Genomic DNA, 19,500 nt, shown 5'->3' with positions numbered 1-19,500 from the left:
AAATGAAAGCCTAGATGAATCTGTCAGAATGGCAACAATTTGTGAGAATATGGATATAATCCTTGTTTGCGTGGCAGACATTATAAATCATCTAAGTAACACTATCAGAAACACGTGGAATAATGAATTGAGAAAACTAAACACGAAACTGAATGCGATTAAAATTACTCCATATAAATGGAAGAACGACACAAAACTGACTCGCCAGGAATAAGTGGCGGTGACCAGACTTAGGATCGATCACACAAGAATAACAAATTCATATTTAACCATCAAAGAAAGACCGGTGTGCGATGTATTTGATAAACCACTTATTGTTTAGCATCTACTGGAAGAGTGTACAATACAAGAAAACCTCATAAAGAGGTATGGACTAAGAAATAATATCACTGCTAATTTAGAAAAAGGCAAAGAAGAAAAGTTAACTTACCTACATTCCAGCGGATTACTAATATGTTTATAGTAAGCCTTCAATGAAGTCAGTATCTATTATGTTTGACTGAGAATCCTCTATGTGAAGGCACTTTACACCTGAATGTTTCAAATTTGCATGGTACTTTTCAACCTATTTTTTGTGTATTTTATTTTACTGTATTTAAGGTGTTAGTTTTATTTTTGTTGTCTTATGTAAATGCCAGGACCCTTTACATTCTGTAAGTGTTGTATGTGTGTGATTTGTTAAAATGTTTCCTGTTATGTTAATTTTTTGTATTTTATAAAAACATAAGGGCCCTATACATTGTTACATCTAGATTGATTCTGTTGGTGATTTTATTCTCTTTATAAAGAATGTGATGAGGGCTTAGAAATCAATGCCCATATAATTTAATTTAAAAAAATTACAATATTGTTATTACCATGTGTGCAACATCCATCCACCATCATTGTCGTCATCTTCATTGTCAAAATCCAGTCATTCAAACTTTGTAAAATGTTTATTACTTTAGCTGACAATCCTGAACATGATAGTTTATAAAAAAGAAACAGCCTTCCTATCAACTGAATCGAATGTACTAAACAACATTCATGATAATTTTGTGCAAAACGATTTAATTTTAATAAAATAGAAAATAGCAACCAAATATAATTAAATATGGAACTGAAATAATAGTTTCTTTATTTACTGAGAGATTGTTATAGCAGCAGTATAATCCATTTTATTTCAATGATTGAGTTAATTAGATATTACTAAAATTTTAAAATCTCTAAAGTAAAATGTTAAAATCTGTTTTCAAGAAACAGAAATGTCTGCAAAAGTACATGATATAGATTATAAAAAATGAAAAGCAGTAAGGGGAAAATTTTGAAAATTAACAAATTAACTAAGCTCTGTTGCTAGGAAGCAATTTTTTTAATTTTACTCATTGCTTTTGTATGTAGACATAGGAGTTGATAAGAAATGAAAATTAAATTTAAAAAAACCATCAGTGAAGATGAAGTGGATTCAAGTTATAGTTTTAAGCTAAATAATAGTGTTCCCTATTGTAATTTTTTGATTATCAGTGTACATTACTTTTGAAGAACAAATCACTAATTATTTTTCAAACAATTTACAACATAATTAGAGATTTAATACAAAATAAATCTGATATAATTGCCAGTGCTTTACATATTTCTTTACATAAATATAATAATTACTCTGACAAGCAGCTTTCTAGATGTCATTAAGGTTCGCCTTATCTACCCAAATAACACATATTCTTACCCTACAAAAATGCATATAACTTAATAAATTATATGGACATATATATTGAGTGTAAAGTGTTCTTTCTTATAGTATTAAAGTATTCTCTCTGAATTTAAACATTACTCTTTATAATCATGGGCTTGTGGTGCAATTACTGCTAAAGATGATTTTAATATTTTGCAAACTTGTAAGAAATACTTTGATATTTAATGACCATACATTGTTTAAAAAAAGAGATTATAAATTTCTTGTAAATGATATATGATAGAAGAGTAGAAACATTTTTTGAAAAGATTTAAAAATACATTTTTACGTGTGTAGATGTATCAGAATGTTAATAGATCTAAAAAGACATGTTTACATTCTGTTTTTAAAGTTACACTTTTATGCATTTGTATTTGTATATATGTATATATGTACTTATTCATATGGCATGTATACCTATATCTACATATAAATGTATACATGCATGTGTGAAGATTATGAAAAAGGGAGGGATACACTTACTCATTCACACCAATACTAACACTCACAGTACATAAGATGTTTGTATGTGTGAATATGTGTATCTTAAAATCTATTTCCACTTAGGTATTGGCCAGATGGAATGGAATTCCTTCATCAAAAAAATTCTATAATACTTGACACTTTCAAAAGGGCACTTATAATGTTGCTCTCAAACCATCATATGTGAATTAGTTTAAATGACATATCAGTTTTCATGTATAAAAAAAATTTCAATCAGCAGTTGAAAATATTTTTTTAACTTTTTAAAATTCTATTTCAGGTTTTAGCTGGAGCATTAACATTAATTGCTTCTATAAAAAGAGAAGGAGGAGACAGAAACAGGAAAGGAGTTGTATTTGAAACAATAAATCCTAAGGCTATGACCATTGGACAACTGTATGGCCAGATTGATGCATCTAGTTATGAATGGTCTGATGGGTTAATTGCTAAAGTTTTTAGGTAAGATTATTATTATTATTCCAATTATAATTATGAAATATTTACTTGTGTGGATAGTCATAATTTTATTTTGTCAGATGATTCCAAGCTCTGCCATGACTGAGTAGTCTTTTTTAGTCACTTAACACACAATAATCTCAACTGATAGATTGATGTTTAGGAAAACTGTGTCTTATGTACAAGGTCTGTTCAGAAAATAATCAAACTTTATTTTTTTAATCTTTATTATTAGTTTTACGGATTACACTGTTCAACATGATTTTTGTCTCACAAGTATCAATAGTTGTACTTAATGCTGTTTTTAAATATGTATTCAGAATTTCTCCATCACTCACAGTTTTTTTTTATTTTAATTTTTTTAAATATTTTAAAACATTTTTTCATTCATTTATCCATTGTCAAGTAAAAGCTCCTAGAGCATTGTAAATATGATGGAACCAAATGAGCAAACTCAAAAGGTAGCGTTGCTACTGTTATGCATGTTTACAAAATGCCTAGAGTTTGTTTAAAACATCCTAACAGTCTTTGTTATGTATATGGTGAAGTGACACTCAAGTCCCTAAGGCAAAACCTTACTCCATTAGTAAAAAAGTGTTATGAACTTTATTTTGGGTGTAAAGTCGAGGACCAAACAAAGGCCTGGGTCCCACACATCTGTTGTTTATCATGTTCTACGCTTCTAACTGCATGTAAAAATGGCACATGTAGCATGCCATTTGCTATCCATATGATTTGGAGGAAACTCAAAGATCTCTTTTCTGCCTTATTTCTACTTAACAAACATTAAAGGGATTATGTCAAAATCAAAACATACAGTGGTGTACCCTGACTTGCAGTCTGCAATGGAACCAGTTCCACATTGCAAAGAATTGACCACACCAAAGCCGCCAGAACATGTGACAGATGAAGAGAGCTCAGATCTGATGGAAGTGAGGAAGAAAGAGAAACAGATTCTGGTGATACAACTTTTGAACAAAGCAGTTCATCTAAGCCTCATTTACTGACTGAAGAAAATCTTATCGATCTCAAACCAGATTTAAAGTTATCCTAAAACAGTCTGAAATGCTTGCTTCCAGGCTAAAAGGATGGAATCTTCTTCAAAAGAATACAAAAATATATGCTTATCATAATCATCATTTTGAATTTAAAGACTATTTTTCTGAAGAAAATGGCTTAGTGTTTTGTAATGAAATTTCTTCTCTTATGGAGACACTGTATAATGAATATAACCCAGCAGAATAGTGCTTGTTCTAAAGTTAGTTTAAAAGCTGTGCTTCTGCATAATGACAATAAATTTCCATCAGTACCTGTGGCTCACTGTGTATGAAAGAAACATATGAAAACTTTAAAGTTATATTGGAAAAGCTTCAATACGCAGTGTATGAATGGAATATTTGTGGTGATTTGAGGGTAATTGCACTTATTCTTGGTCTGCAGCTTGGTTACACAAAGTACTGTTGTTTTTTTGTGTGAATTGGATAGTAGGAACAGAAAAAACCATTTCATTAGAAAAGAATGGCCTAAACGTGAATCACTCATTCCTGAACAGAAAAATGTGAAACATGATCAACTGTGTAATCCTAAAAATGTGTATCTATCTCCGTTACATATCAAACTAGGATTAATGAAGAATTTTGTCAATGCCATGGACAATAATCCTGATTTCATATACTTAAAACAGAAGTTTCCTAAAATTAGTGATGCAAAAATTAAAGAAGGAATATTTGTGGGTCCACAAATACAATCACTAATGGATGATGAAAAGTTTGAGGAACTATTGAGTCCATTGGAGAAAGCAGCTTGCCAAGCATTCAAAAATGTTACTGAGAGTTTTTCTGAGAACTCGAAAGGTGGAAAATTACTATGATATTGTCAATGATCTTATAACATCTTATAAAAATTTGGGTTGTAATATGTCTGTAAAAGTATGCTTCCTGCACTCGCCCCTAGATTTCTTCCCAGAAAATCTTGACGCAGTGAGCGATGAGCACGGGAACAATTTCATCAGGTGATTCCAGCTATGGAAAAGAGGAATCAAGGCAAATGGAATCCTAATATGCTGGCCGATTATTATTGGACCATGAAGAGGGATGCTCCATAGGTGAAATACTATCAGAATCACATATTTTTCTTCCTGAGACAAAAAAAAATTTTTTGTTCCCCAGTGTTAATGGTCCTTGTTCCCTTCAAAGTACTCCCCTCCCATTCACACACTTTTCCCAGCAGTGTTTCCACTTCACAAAACAGTCCTGGATAGCTTCATTTGAAATGCCCTTTAAGATCCATGACTTTAATGTTATCAGTATTCTCAAAACAGTGTCCTTTCATCACTGATTTTAATTTCAGAAATAAGAAAAATTGTAAGGAGTCAGGTCTAGCAAATAGGGAGGCTGAGGGATGAGTCATTTGATTTTTGGTATAAAACTGACAAATTGACAAATCTGAATGTGCAGGCGCATTGTCGTGGTGAAGAAATCATGAGTTGTCTAGCCGCAACTCTGGTCTCTTTTTGCGTATTTTTTCACGTAACCATTGTAAAACGGCTTGATAGTATGCACAGTTCACTGTTTCACCTTGAGGCAAGAATTCAGAATGCACAATTCCATTAAAATAGAAAAAACAGAGAGCATCACTTTGACATTGGATCGAGACTGATGTGCTTTCTTGGGACGTAGAGATCCTTTGCTAATCCATTGTGATGATTGAACTTTTGTCTCATTGTCATAGTCGTAAACCCAGCTTTCATCTCCCGTTATGATCCTTTGCAATAATGTTTCATTGTCATTGGCTTGTTCAAGAAGTTTCCAACAAATGTCCACTCGATGTTCTTTCTGCTGTTCGACCATCAAATGAGGAACAAATTTTGCTGCAACTCAATGGATGTTCAGTTTTCCAGTCAAAATGTCATGGTATGATCCAATTGAGATGCTAACCACTTACGTAAGTTCTCTAAAAGTCAATCAGCAATTTGCATGTACCAGATCATTGATTTTCGGAACATGGGTGACATCATTTGAAGTAGAAGGCCTTTGTTGTATCTGAATGTTTGAGATATCAATGCAAGCCGACTATCAAATTGAGGTTTGGAGTGATAATGTGGACCGTTCTTACAATATTATTATGTTCAATTAATTGATTATGTTTCAATTATTAATTATATTCTCATTAATAAATATTATTTTATAATTTGAAAATGCTTGTGTTTATTTAATTAGAGACATAACAGCTTTCCTGGTCGAGGGTTATCTTCAATTGACTGATAACTACTTTTAAATCATGAAAACCATTCGTAACATTGCATATGACCCAGAGCATCATCTATGTTAGCTTGTTTCAAAAGTTGAAATGTTTCTGTGAAAGTTTTCCACAGTTTCACACAAAATTTTATGTGGTATCGTTGTTCCTGAAAATCGCACATTACAGTAATCGTTACTAACACTTAAAACATGATGCACTCAAATAACAATAACACAAAAACTAAACGAAATATTAAAAAATCCAAGGACATGTGGTTACAGGGAGGTTAAGTGCAACACAATATGCCAACCAAGCGTCAGTAAATAACTCTGTTTGTGCGTAATTAAAAATGTTTGGTTTTTCTCTAATAACCTCTAATAACAGACCTCGTACGTTGTAACTCTTTGTTTGAGATTAAGAATAATTATACCCAATAATCATAGTTATTTGGCCATTTTTTTCAGCAAGCTTAACACTTTTTTCTTACTGTTGTAAACTTTTAATTTTTCGATGCTTCTACAAAGCTTCTACATGAGCCTTGTACAACCACACCAACTAAAAATGCATAAAAATCATCCGTTCTACTGGAATTAATACTTTTTTACTGACTGAATCATAACTAAATTATTTAAAATTAAATTTACTAATGTGGTTCTATTTAGACGATAAGTTAACAATAATAGAGGGTGAATATATATTTGAATTTAAGGAAAGAAAAGGAAGCTTGATCCGATGGCTACTTCAGCCATTAGGCTTGCTGTGCAGCATTGGACAAGAAACAGAGTCCCTGGGGAGTCTGCCTTTAGGCCGCCCCACCTGATTACACCTAGGATATACTGATTTTATTGGTGTCTGTCATCCTCATCGTGGACCTAGCAGAACCCTGGAATACACAAAGATAAGGGAAGTAAAACGTATAAATAGTAAGAAAGGATCACCTATTCTCAGGGGAACTGCAGTAAGAGACTAACAATCCCACATAGAGGAAAGATCAGTGCCCCTTTAGACAGTATATATTCATCTGATGGTCCAAAATCTATCAGAAGCAGAGCATTTTAGTCCATGTTAATATTTGTGCCAGCCAACAGTTTAGTTCAATTTTTTATTTTCTGTTCTTCTTTAACTATTTGGTGGTGTTTTATTTGGAGTTTATTTTACCTATAATAGAAGAATGTAAGAAGGTAGAGGAATGCATGGTGAGAAGAAATATTGAACAAGGATACAAATTAGTTAAAGCATTCTTTGGTGGTAGAAGGAAATCTGGAAATGTGGTGATGAATGAAGAGGAAACAATTTTAACAGATATTGAACGCATGTCAAAAGATCAAAGCATTATGCAGAATCACTGTATGCAGATGGGAGCAATAAGGAAGTAGACACAGAATTAGAATCGAAGGTAGACAAGGATGATTTAGGAGAAACAATACTGAAGAGCGAGTTTCAACTCGCAATGAACAACCAATAAAGTATGGAAGGGAGAAGCTGAAGTAAAGGATATATAAGCTAGTTAACACAATGTACCTTCTAGGACAAATCCCTCAAAATTTTGAGAAATGCATTTTAGTTGCTGTGCCATAGAAAAAACAAGGAATTAAATGTGAACAGTATCATACTTTAAGTCCTAACAGTGCATGCAAGTAAAATACTGACCTTAATAATTAAAAATAGAATAGAACAAAAAAATTGGTAATTTCTTAACTGAAGATGTGTTTGAGTTTAGGAGGGGAAGGGGAGCCCATGAAGAAATTCTTGAAATTTTAACAGTAGTGGAAAAAAGCAGAGGGCAAAGCTACATATATTGCAATTGTAGAGATAGAAAAAGCATTCAACAGTTTTGTGGAAGAAAATATTTGAAATATTAAAGAAAATAGAAGTTTCTTACAGAGATCAAAAGATGATGTAGAAACTGTATAGCAACAAAAGAGCTGTGATTAGAAATGGAAAGGAGGAAGAGAAACCCGAAATAAAGAAAGGTGTATAATAGGGATGTATCTGTTACCTTATTTGTTTAATGCGTACGTAGAGGAAGCAATGGATAAAGTAAGAGAAGAAATCATAAATAGAGGTGTAAAAATACAAGGACAGAGAATAAGTATGCTGAGGTTTGCAGACAACACATAGTAATCATAGAAAGTGAACAAGACCATGTGGTTTGTGACAAAGGATGGAGGAAATTTTGAACACAGAATAAAACATGAACATTAATGCAGGAAAGACTAAAATAATTGTGTGCAACAAAATAGAGATTGAATGTACTCATATAATACTTAATGGGATGGAGATTGAAGAAGTTAAGGAGTTCACATATTTGGGAAGTAAAGTGATGGACTTAGTAAAAGCCTTAGTATCAAGCAAACAGGCTTTCTTCTCCAAGAAAAATTTATTTTCTTCCAAAGCTGCTTAACTGGAGAGTTGGTAAAGATTATTGCAAAGCTATGTATAGCAGTGCACACAAGTGAGACATGGAGTATAGGAACTGAGGAAAAATAAGAATTGAAGCCTTTGAGATATGATGTAGGAAGATTATGAAAACAAGGTGGTGTGATAAGAGTTACCAATGAAGAGGTTTTAAGGAAAGTAGGAAAAGAAAGGAAGCTGTGGAATGTTAACAAAAAGAAGTGCAGAAATAACTGGGCATATATTTCATCATGAAAACATTGTGAAGATAATATAAGTTTACTCAGAAGGAAAGAAATGTAGGGAAAGGCCAAGGAAGATGTACTGTCAACAGGTTATGAATGATGAGACTTGTAAAAGTTATAAAGAAATGAAAGAAAAAGAATTCCAAAGAGAGAAATTGAGAGTTGCTACAAGCCAACCTCAGGGTTGAGCACAAAAGAAAAGATAATTTTTACATAATTTTTTATGTTTTACCTATTATAGGTATTAATTTATTATAGGTTTATAGTAACAGGTAGTTTTATAGGTAATTTTACCCATAACCATTACAATAAATTATTCAAAGTAAGTAGAACATTCTTTCTTAAATACCGTAAGATGTCAAAACATATTTTAAAATTCATCTCTGAGAACATAGGATAGTCAGAATGCCTTAATAAAACAATAAGTAATTTTAATTTATAAATAAATTGTTATTGTTGCTATAAATAAAAAACAATTATTAATAATAATTATTATAATTGTTAGTAATAACAGTTATAATTGAATTGCAGTTTAATCAAGAATTATGTAAACAAAAATAAAATCAAACAGAAGTTTTTGAAATAATAATTTTTTATAGTCACTTATATTATTTGAACTATTATAAGGATTGAATCTGTTTTACAGGCTTGGTTTATGAGTGGAAGTAGCCTAAATCAAAACTGCTTCTGTTATAAAAATTACAAGTATTTATGTCAAACTAATTTGATTTTAACATGAATGACTTGAAGAAAAATTCTTTTGAAATTCTCTATTGGTGATTTTAATAACAACAATCTCTGCTAATGGTCGTTCTAACGAAAACAAAAAAGCAAACACAGACATAATCAAACAAGACGCTTAATATAAGACCTCATGCTTTAATTCAGTGACATTCTTTTGTTTTCTGGTGTGTTAGATGTTTACTCAGTGCTAAAGATATACCAAACATTTATTTTATTATCTGAAGCATAATAATTACCTTAAGCTTTTGATAATTTAGTAATTTATATATAAAATTACTCTATCATTTAAAACATCTTTCCACCAATTTATTTAAAAAAGAATTAAACAATTTTCTTTTACAGAAACTTTTCTTTTATATATTAAATATATTCATATATTTAACATTATTTTACATGTTTATTTTAAATAATTAATACAGACTTAAAACACATATTTCATCATGAAATATGAAATATGAAAAAAATTATTTTATAATTAATATTGTATTTTATGATATTGCTATGATCAAGATTTACTAAGGTTTCCTTTGATCCATCCAACCAAATGCTGGAGCAATTATTATTTTTATCTTACAGTACCATACCTAACTGCTCCTGATGTGATCTATGTAATGTATTATTATTATTAACATTATATATTGATTAGAATAAAATACTTATTTATTTTATTAATTTATTTAATTCTGCAACTATTTGAAAGTCTAAACTGTTATGAAAAGTAAGTGCATTATCTGCAAATATGGTAGATAATTAATAGCATTTCTAATGGAACACTCCAATACACATTTCATACCATATACAAACAACTACAGCCTAGATGATTTGCAGCTTGACTGAAAACATTTTTGCCATGAAGTTTCACAGGAAAAATTCAGATTCATGATGGAAAAAGAATTTTTTTATTATTGTATTACTAAAGTTTTATCTTATTATATTGTTAAAGCATATTAATGAATCAATCCTGTTTAGGCCAATTTTACCAAATTTTTTAAAAATCAAGTGAATCTGTAAGTTTGCACATAAGTATTCAAGTAAAATGGTTAAATATACTTTTTAAGTAATATTTCATTTTTATACTTCTTTTAAGGGAATTGGCAATGGATGAATCTAATGATCGAAAATGGGTCATATTTGATGGGCCAATAGATGCTCATTGGATTGAAAATATTAATACTGTTCTGGATGACAGCAAAAAACTTTGTCTTGGTTCCGGTGAGGTGATTTATATGAGTCCATCTATGTCAATGATTTTTGAGGTTACAGATTTGTCACAGGTCAGTTTTTTATAATGAATGTACAGTAAATTAATTCTTAATTTAATTTTCTTTTGGTTCCCGGTATTCATTAAAAGCTATTTATAGCACTTGCTTGCTGTAGATACTTACGTGTGACAAAGTTTTCTAGTAGTGGTGTTGTTTTCCTTATATCTGTACTTTAAAAAAATGTTTAAAAGTTTTAGAATAAGAAGTTTAACACTTTAAAGATTTTGAAAATAATAATGGAAATTTAGGGCTTCATATATTCTCCATTTTCATTTAGGATTTGTGCTACCATTTTTGCCATGCCAATCAGCATTAAAAATGATTTAAAACTAAACTATACTTTACTATACTATACTATACTTTTTAAACATCATAAAATTTAAGCTTGCTCTTGCATTCCTCTTCAGTGACTGGTACTGCTGCTCTTACCATGTTTCATTGAGCTAGGAAAACATGTATTTAGCATATGTTTAAAAAAAATGTGTTGAACTTGAATCACCATCTGTTTACTTAGTGTATTGTTTTTATACATTTCATAGTGTTTGTATGTGTTAAGATGTGGTCGTTTATTGTAAGTGCAAAATATTGAGGCTGTTGTCAAGAATATCAAGAGCGACTGAAAACATTATGGCATATTTTTGGAACATTTTATATTTATTAAAGCTTCTCTTTTTGCATATTTTATTCCTACTATTATTAGCTCACTTAGCAATTATGCACGCCACCTCTCTTCGATCAAGCACCATCATGTTAGGGTGCATACAGATAATCTAATTTAGTGCAAAATTATTTTTTATAAAAATATTAATAAGATATGGTTAAAAAATGGTTTTCAGTTGTCTTTATTTCAAAATGTATTATGCAGATATTAAGCAATTTATGCGTTAATCCATATTTCATTTATCTTAATTATTTTACTTTGCTGCAATTTCAGACATTTTATAACTTAAAAGATATTAAGGTATCAGTTATTCCTCAAGATAATTATTTTATTATTATTATTTTTTTTTTATTAGATTATTTTCTTTTTGTACAGGCATCTCCAGCAACTGCATCAAGACTAGGGATAATCTATGTCGAAGGAAATGCTATCAGTTGGAAATTTTTAGTACACTCATGGTTGGAAAATATTTCACCAATATGGAATGATCATAGAAATAGTCTTGAAGGCTTTTTCCACTGGATTATTCCACCTTGCACTGAATTTATAAAGAAGTATTGTAAAACTCATATTACAGCTGGAACAAACAATAGTGTTATGTAAAGTATATATAATCGATTTTAAATATAACCAGTTTTAAAAACAAGCATGTATGCCTGCACAACTTAATGAAGTTTACACGTATTTGATTATTTGTTATGTTTAATTTAATGGTGTTAATTTCATTGTTGTTTCTGTAGGGTTTGTTGCATGTGATATACAAACCATTCATTACATCTTGTAATGGTCCCCATATAAGTGCTGATCTATTATATATTTGAACTTAGCAGTTAACAATTTGGGGTTTTACATCTGTAAATAACACAGGATGATATTAGTCGACTGCAGTATTAAACAAAATTTGCAAAGTTTTAAATACTGCAATTAAGTAAGAGTTAATTCAAGAGATCTTGAAAGGTAGAATTCAAGAAAATGAACTTCACTCTTTTATGCCAATTTGAATGAGTATGTTCATGCCATCAAGGAAGCCAGACTCAAGTTATGGCAAGACTCCATGCGTGAGTTGCAGCGCAACCCCTGGCAGCTTGCAAAATCATGTTATTGGCCAAAACCATTGCATGTGCTGTCCAATGTTCGATGCAGATTTGGTGGTTGTGACCACACTTTAACATCTGTGGCGACTTACCAGGTGCTGCTCGATACTCTGGATGGTGAAGCAGAAGTTGGCATTAGGGTGGGGGCTATGCCCTTCAGTGGCATACAGGCTGTGGATCCCGTTGATATAGACCAAGTGGTTTCTCGAATGGCACTGATAAAGGCACCAGGGATTGACAAACTTGATCTGGGTATATTATTCCATCTGCTGCCTGTCAAAAGAAAGCCGCTTGGCAGGCTGTTCTCGGGGTGCCTAAGCTGGGCCTGCTTCCTGACTTGTTGGAAAGTGGCTTTGGTGAGGGTGCTCTTAAAACCAGGAAAGGATCCTAGTGAGGTTGGTAGTTATCGACCCATCAGCCTCTTGCCAGTAATTGGCATGTTGCTTGAAAGTCTGGTTGTGGAACAGCTCTGAGAAAGCATTGAGGTGAACTGTTTTCTAAATCGAAGCCAGTATGGCTTCACAAAAGGGATTAGCAACGAGGATTGCATCTTAAATGCTCTTGCCAAGGTGGAAAGCGCCGACTGTAAATATGTTTTGGCAATTTTTATAGACATAGAGGCAGCATTTCCTTTCTTGTTTTGGAGTTCTGTCCTCTATGAGTTGGAATGCCACAATGTTCTTGTAGCCGTGCAGGCCGTTGTACGTGACTATTTGTCTAACTGTACGGCTCTGTTTAAGGATGCGCACCTAGTTGTAGAAAAATGTGTCACCAGGGGAAGCCTGCACGGTTCTGTTCTCGGTCCCCTGCTGTGGAACCTGATATTCGACAGATTTCTGGGATTGACATTTCCAGAAGGGGTCACGGCCCAGGCTTTCGCCGATGGTTGTCTCCTTTTAGTTTGTGGTAATTCACAACTACAACTAGAAGACCAGGCATAGATGGCCTTGTCAACCGCAGAGAGCTGGATGGACATTCAAAATTTAAAGATTTCTGTGCTCAAGATGAAGTTTATGCTTCTCAAGGACGCAGAAAAATTATCGTACAGTCGTAACCCCCATATTAAATATAAAGGGTGTAATCAGCCGAGTTAGAGTTCATAAGTACCTAGGTGTTTTGTTTGATGAAAAGTTGCTGTTTAGCAACCATAGTAGGCAAGTAGCAGTGGACGCCATCTCAGTGATGCACAAACTTAGAAGAATAGCTCGGAAAGACTATTGGTTGTCGGATCGTCAAATGTACTTGGTGTACTGAGGTGTCTTCGAAAGCATGACCTCTTACACAGTGCCTGTTTGGGCGCATAGGTTGGATATGAACAGAGCACTTGTTCAAAATTTAAGGAGTGTGCAGCACAAAGCCGTAATTGTATGCATTGGTGTTTTTAAAAGAACCTCCTACGATGCTACCACCATATTGGGAAAGGCTCTCCCAATCGATTTAGTGGTGAAAGTTCGGACAGCCATATGGATATCTGTTTCACGTCAATATCTGTTCGGTTCTGCCTGGCAGCTGTGCGTCTGCAGGGAGGTCCAGTCAAATGAACTCCTGATGTTTGACTGTCCTGCTCTTGGGGGAGCCAGAGACCGGGCCACCCTGGAACTTAAAAGTCAAAGGGAAAATTGGCCACTCATAAGCAGCGAGTCAGTGTGGTGAGAGCCGCATTTTCAGACCTTGTGGGAGTTGAGTTCCTAGATGCGGTTGCTTTGTTCAATCGGCATGTGTAGGTTGCTTAAGGGAAAGACTCTTACCGCATTGCTGTGGGAAGCTAACCTTGAGTATGGCTGACCACCAGCCAATTATTATGGCTCCAAGTGCTATAAAATGGTGGACAGGTACTTGCTGGCATTCAGCGACCTAGACATGGCAGCAAATTGCTGCCTAGAAAAAATAAATTTTATTATGAATGTCATACATACATTTTAAGTAGTTGACGGGGTACACCTACCAATTTCAGCAAATATTTGACAAGTGAGCAGTTGGGACACGTAAGCCAATGGTGTATGGCATCATGCTTAGTCCACTCATGCTGTTAGGTAAGCCCTAGGACCTATGTTGGGATACTAGTCGCCAAACTGTTTAAGGTTCAATTGCCATCTGTGGCACATACATTCGGTCTTATGCTTTAGGGCGACTAAATGGGGTGGTGGTGGAAGAAATGCTAATAAAACCAATGCCAATTTGAAATTACCTAATTTAAGGATCAGGTCAGGGTGACGCTTTTGTTTCATACAGAAATGAACACAAGTCTTATCTCTAGAGATGTGAAATATCTGTGGCTTTATTAAGTAGTAAATCAATAATATTTTGAAGGTTATACCTGAAAATGGCTGTAGCTGAGGCTACACCTTAATTGTTAACCAAAGGTTAGTAACCCATTTAGCTAGGGATAATTTCAGCTTGGGTGTTCATTGTGATTTTGAACAGGATTCCATGAGTCAATTCTGTGGCACATCATTGTTGAGGTGATTCAAAGTTGTATGGTTATTACCAATTTGCACTTTGAAGGAGCAATTAATCAGGCAACTTCTGATTATAATTGGGAGGTTACCTCTTAAGTGCTAATGATTTAATTTTTTTAGAATACTTTGTCATCAAGTAGTATCAGAAGTCTTTTCAAAGATACCATCTATGTGCTTCCATTCTGTGAATGAGCTTAGGATGGGATCTTCCAGTTGAATTAAATGATCTGTGCATTACGCTTTTGTTCAAAGCCACAATAAAACGGTAATATATGACCTTCATTCTCTAGCTAGGCAAGAATTTATCTTTTTTTTTCATGTATCTAGCTTACAGTGCATGTTAGAGCTATTGAATTATAATTATTTCTTTTCAGTAGGTACTTTCCTTTTTTAAGTATGGGCACAACAGTAGTTGCTCTCCATTTCATAGGGAATGTGCCTCTACTCCATAAAAGTTGAAAAGGCTGTACCATCTTATCTTTATCAGAGTGTGGAAGTATAAGGGAAATTATTTGAAACTCATCTAGAGATGATTTTTGTAAAATTATACCTAATTCATCTAGTGAGTGACAGGTTTTAACGTTTATAACATGTATTTTCCTGCATGGAGAAATCCATGTGTAATAAGTAGGTTATTGACATTCATTTAATGAATTTCTATTATGATGTTAAGGGTTACTTATTGATGAAAAATAGAAAGATAGTGTTTTCAGCAATTTCTTCATCATTACTAATGAACATTATGTTCTTTATGAGGGTGAATACAGAACAAAATTGAATTTTCCCAACTGTAGCCTTTATCAGACTTCTTTAGATGGAGTGCTTTCAGTTATTGATGAAAAATAAGATGATGAAAAATAAGCATTGACACTTAGTGATTGATAGAAATTTTTGTGATAAGGCATGCAATATTTTGAAAGCAATTCATTTTCAAGTGTTGGGTATTTTTTGAAATTATTATATGTCTTTTTTTCTTTGTGAGGGCAGGTTTTATGTCTGGTTTCCATCAAGGTCATTTTGATAATTTATCAAGCATTTTTGGGATACAGACTTTGCAGCGTCAATAATGCAATTGGTTAAGTTTTCAACTCCACATTTATATTTCTCAGTAACTCAACTGGAGAAGCATTTTGACAGAAAGTTTCTCACTCGGTTCTCTCCAGGCACCAAAGCTGGGGAGTTCTTGGTAGAATAGTGATCTCTGTTGATTTTGATTAGGAAATAATCACTTTTGAACAACTCACACATCACAGATGCAGAGTAATTTGTGGGTTGTAAAACGTTAGATCAGTGGCCAATAGGGATCTGTTTTGGCTGTTAAAGTGAGTACCATCTCCAGAGTTAAGAAGGAATAGGTCGGATTCAAAAAGGAATGACTTAATTTGTCTGCCTCTAACATCAAGCAGACTGTCCTACATCGGAGTATGGGCATTGAAATCTTCCACAGTGTTTAATGGCTCAGGGAGTTTATCCACTATATTTATCAGTTGTTCAGCTGTCCAGTCTTCTCTTGGAAGGTAGATGTTGCATACTGTTGGTGGAAATGGAGATACCAATCTGGTAGTTATCACCTGCAGACATGTTCAGTGGAAGTTGCTAAAATGCTTGAAACTCGAAAGAGGCACTACAAACTCTTCCTGGGTTTCCCTTATGCCACCCTTTTTTCCCTTTTCTTTCCGTGATCCTCCAGTTATACCAACATTAGGGAGGAGCTGAACAAGAGCTGTCATCACTTCTAGTTCAATTATTTAAGATGATGAGGGCGTAGTGGTTTTAGTAAATCTGAGGCGAAGTAACCCATGATACCCTTTTTCTTGACCTTCTTTCTAGAATTTGGATCTCTGGATTAATTTTAATTGAATCCTTTAGTAATGATATTAAAAGAATCTTAGGAGAAAGCGCAAATTCTTTATAATTTTCTGTGCCAGATGATTCTAGTTTTCACAGCATGATACAGAAATCAAATTGAAGACTCAGGAGCTGAGGGATCTTTAGGTAGGCATTGCTAAGATTGGATTGGTTATTGTTGTATGAGAAGGTGATGCTTTCTGTATATTTGTTTTGTCAGTACTTTTGATAGAGTGAAAAACACTACTGTTCTTTTCACTAGTCATCAGAGTCTCAGAAATTTTTTCAAATGTTCAAGAGTAATTTTTTCAATGAAAGATATGACAGCAGGTGTGATTGTTCCCAGTGTAAGCTGCTCTGATTTGTTTTGAAACAGCCTTAGCACAACTTACATTTTCTTTGGAAGTAGAACAATTTTCTTTGTTTTGAAGTAGGATATTTTTTTTAGCATTTTTACCTCCTGAATGGTATTGGAATAAAGAAAAGAAAGGTAAGTGTCATTTCATTTATTTTGTAATTCTGTACTTGGTTTGTTTAAGTTGGTTTTTGATTATAAAAAATACAATATATTGGTACAAAGGAATATGGGTCTTATAAGTATTGACTTCAGAAAAATCAATATATATATATTTTAAATCTTTTTTTATTATTTTTTTAATAAGATACTGGCTGCTAGGACCATCAGCCTGTTTTATTTAGTGTTAAAGCATGCTGGCTTTACTTTTACATATAGAATATGCACTTGCATGTGCACATACACAATTCCATGCATGCATATACTCATGATATCACATACTTTTAGATCACTTGTTTTAAAATTTTCCAAGAGATCGTTGTATAAGGTGTAAATGGACTTACACAATTTCTTTAATAAACAGATTAAAAACCTAAAACTAAAAATTTAAAGTGACACTGCATAAAGTGTAAGGTTATTATTGTTCATCATCATTAGTTTTAGTTGGAGTCAGTCATCCATGATGTTTTGTTCTTGGCTTGAAAAAATATTACTGTAATTTATTGTAATATCTATTTTTGTTATTTATTAATTTTTTTTTCAGGAGCACTATTTACTTGGTCGATATTATGTTGAAAGAAGCGTTAGAAGAAAACTCAGAAGAGGATTATAAACACATGATTCTTTGGATACAGGCGTCATTTATATTTGCATCTATTTGGGGATTGGGTGGTACTATTTATTCAGATTCATTGGAGAAATATGATACTTTCTTTAAAGATCTCTGGAGGGGAAACAATCTTGATAATCCTGCTTTATCAAACATTGAGAAAGTTGATTTGTATATCCCTTCAGATGGTCTTTTGAATGATTATTTTTTCAACTTTAAAGGAAAAGGACAGTGGAAATACTGGTATGATGCATTGAGGCAAATGAAAGTCGAAGAGACTATTAATATCCAACAGACTTTAGTTCCCACTGTCGATACTGCTAAGTAAGTTAAAATATTTGTTACTCATTTCATTCTACAGTATACACATATTTTTCTTATACTTTTGGTAATGAATTGTAAATATACAACGTACATAGAATATACATACAACATCCAATTATGTATTGCAAACATTAATTTTAATATATTCAATACTGACCTGTAGGTATATATATCTTACTGTATGTTTTGAATATTTAAAAGGACTATGTAAAATATTCAGCATCTGTGTCAAGTCAAACCATGTAGTATGTTGGGAAACAAACTATGCCACTACTGTCTCCAGTAGACCTCTTACAAGAACTTAGAATGTAAAATTTGTTAAACTATTATTTTCTGATATCGACCGATTTTGAGCATTCTACTTCTGGGTTTTTAATGTGGTGCTCAGATTACCTATAACTTGTAAAATTGTGCTGTGGTGATGGTAGTACGTAGCTTAGGTCATAACACTTCAAAAAGCTTGTTTGGTAAATTCTACATGATATAGTCATGATAACCTGACACTCCTGGCACCTATGTGATTATTTTCAGAGATAATAAAATTTGTATATTTAATTGTGTAATTTCACAAGTATTAAGCATTCCATACTTAATAATGTAGGACATTGTGTGTAAATATAATTCACACTGTGGTATTGCAAGATATATAATATTGGTGATTTGTGGCTCTTTATTTTTCTAATGACTTTATTTTAAATTACAGATACTTATATTTGCTCGAGAGACATATAAAATATAATAGACCTTTATTGCTTACCGGTCCGACTGGAACCGGTAAGAGCTTCTATATACAGAATATGATGATGAACAACTTACCTTTTGACAAATATATTCCAGCATTTATGACTTTTACCACAAACACATCAGCAAATTTAACTCAGGTCTGTATCAGATACACACTTTTTATGTATTTTTTTTTCAATGATGAAGTCTTTGGGAGAAAGTATTAAGTTCATAGATCGACATGACTAAATTAAATTTATGTTTTTAAAAGTCATTTGAAAGCAAGTCAAGTCACGACTTTTTATTATCATATGCAAATATTAAAATATTATTATTATTATTTGCCATACCTTTAATCCCTACTTCCATTGATGTTTATTTGGAGTTTGCTAATAGAGAAAAGAGAAGAACTCTTCTTTATTTCTACACTTTCTTACTGAAAGTAGCTTGTGAAGCTGTTTATTTATGCAGCTTTAGAATTTATGTATGATAAATAATGACAAAAAAACTTCTGAAAATCAGATTTAAAAGTATAGATTACACTTCTAGACTACTTCTAGCCACCTATGTAAAAAAATTGAAAATATATAAATATTAATGTAAAACAGGCTAACAGAATATTGTACTGACACTGATAGTTTATGGATATAATCCTACTATTAAAAAAAAAGAAGAGAAACAAAAACGTTATTGTCAAATATTGCTTTCACTCTTTAGCACTTCACTCAC

General features: G+C 32.7%; 1 protein-coding gene across 1 annotated transcript in view; it reads left to right on the top strand.

The window, feature by feature from the left end:
- The window catches only part of Dhc62B (Dynein heavy chain at 62B), a 253,254-nt gene that overhangs the window by 59,060 nt on the left and 174,694 nt on the right, over positions 1-19,500 (top strand). The window contains exons 19-23 of the mRNA XM_075361705.1: positions 2,475-2,653; positions 10,364-10,550; positions 11,575-11,798; positions 17,659-18,048; positions 18,752-18,929. Of these exons, the coding sequence (XP_075217820.1) occupies positions 2,475-2,653; positions 10,364-10,550; positions 11,575-11,798; positions 17,659-18,048; positions 18,752-18,929 (1,158 nt within the window). The remainder of the gene's footprint in view (positions 1-2,474; positions 2,654-10,363; positions 10,551-11,574; positions 11,799-17,658; positions 18,049-18,751; positions 18,930-19,500) is intronic.

The sequence above is a fragment of the Lycorma delicatula genome, chromosome 4 (genome assembly GCF_047948215.1).
Source record: "Lycorma delicatula isolate Av1 chromosome 4, ASM4794821v1, whole genome shotgun sequence".
In the NCBI taxonomy this organism is placed as follows: Eukaryota; Metazoa; Arthropoda; class Insecta; order Hemiptera; family Fulgoridae; genus Lycorma; species Lycorma delicatula.
The sequence above is the reverse complement of the archived record's forward strand: the minus strand, read 5'-3'. Positions and strand labels throughout refer to the sequence as shown.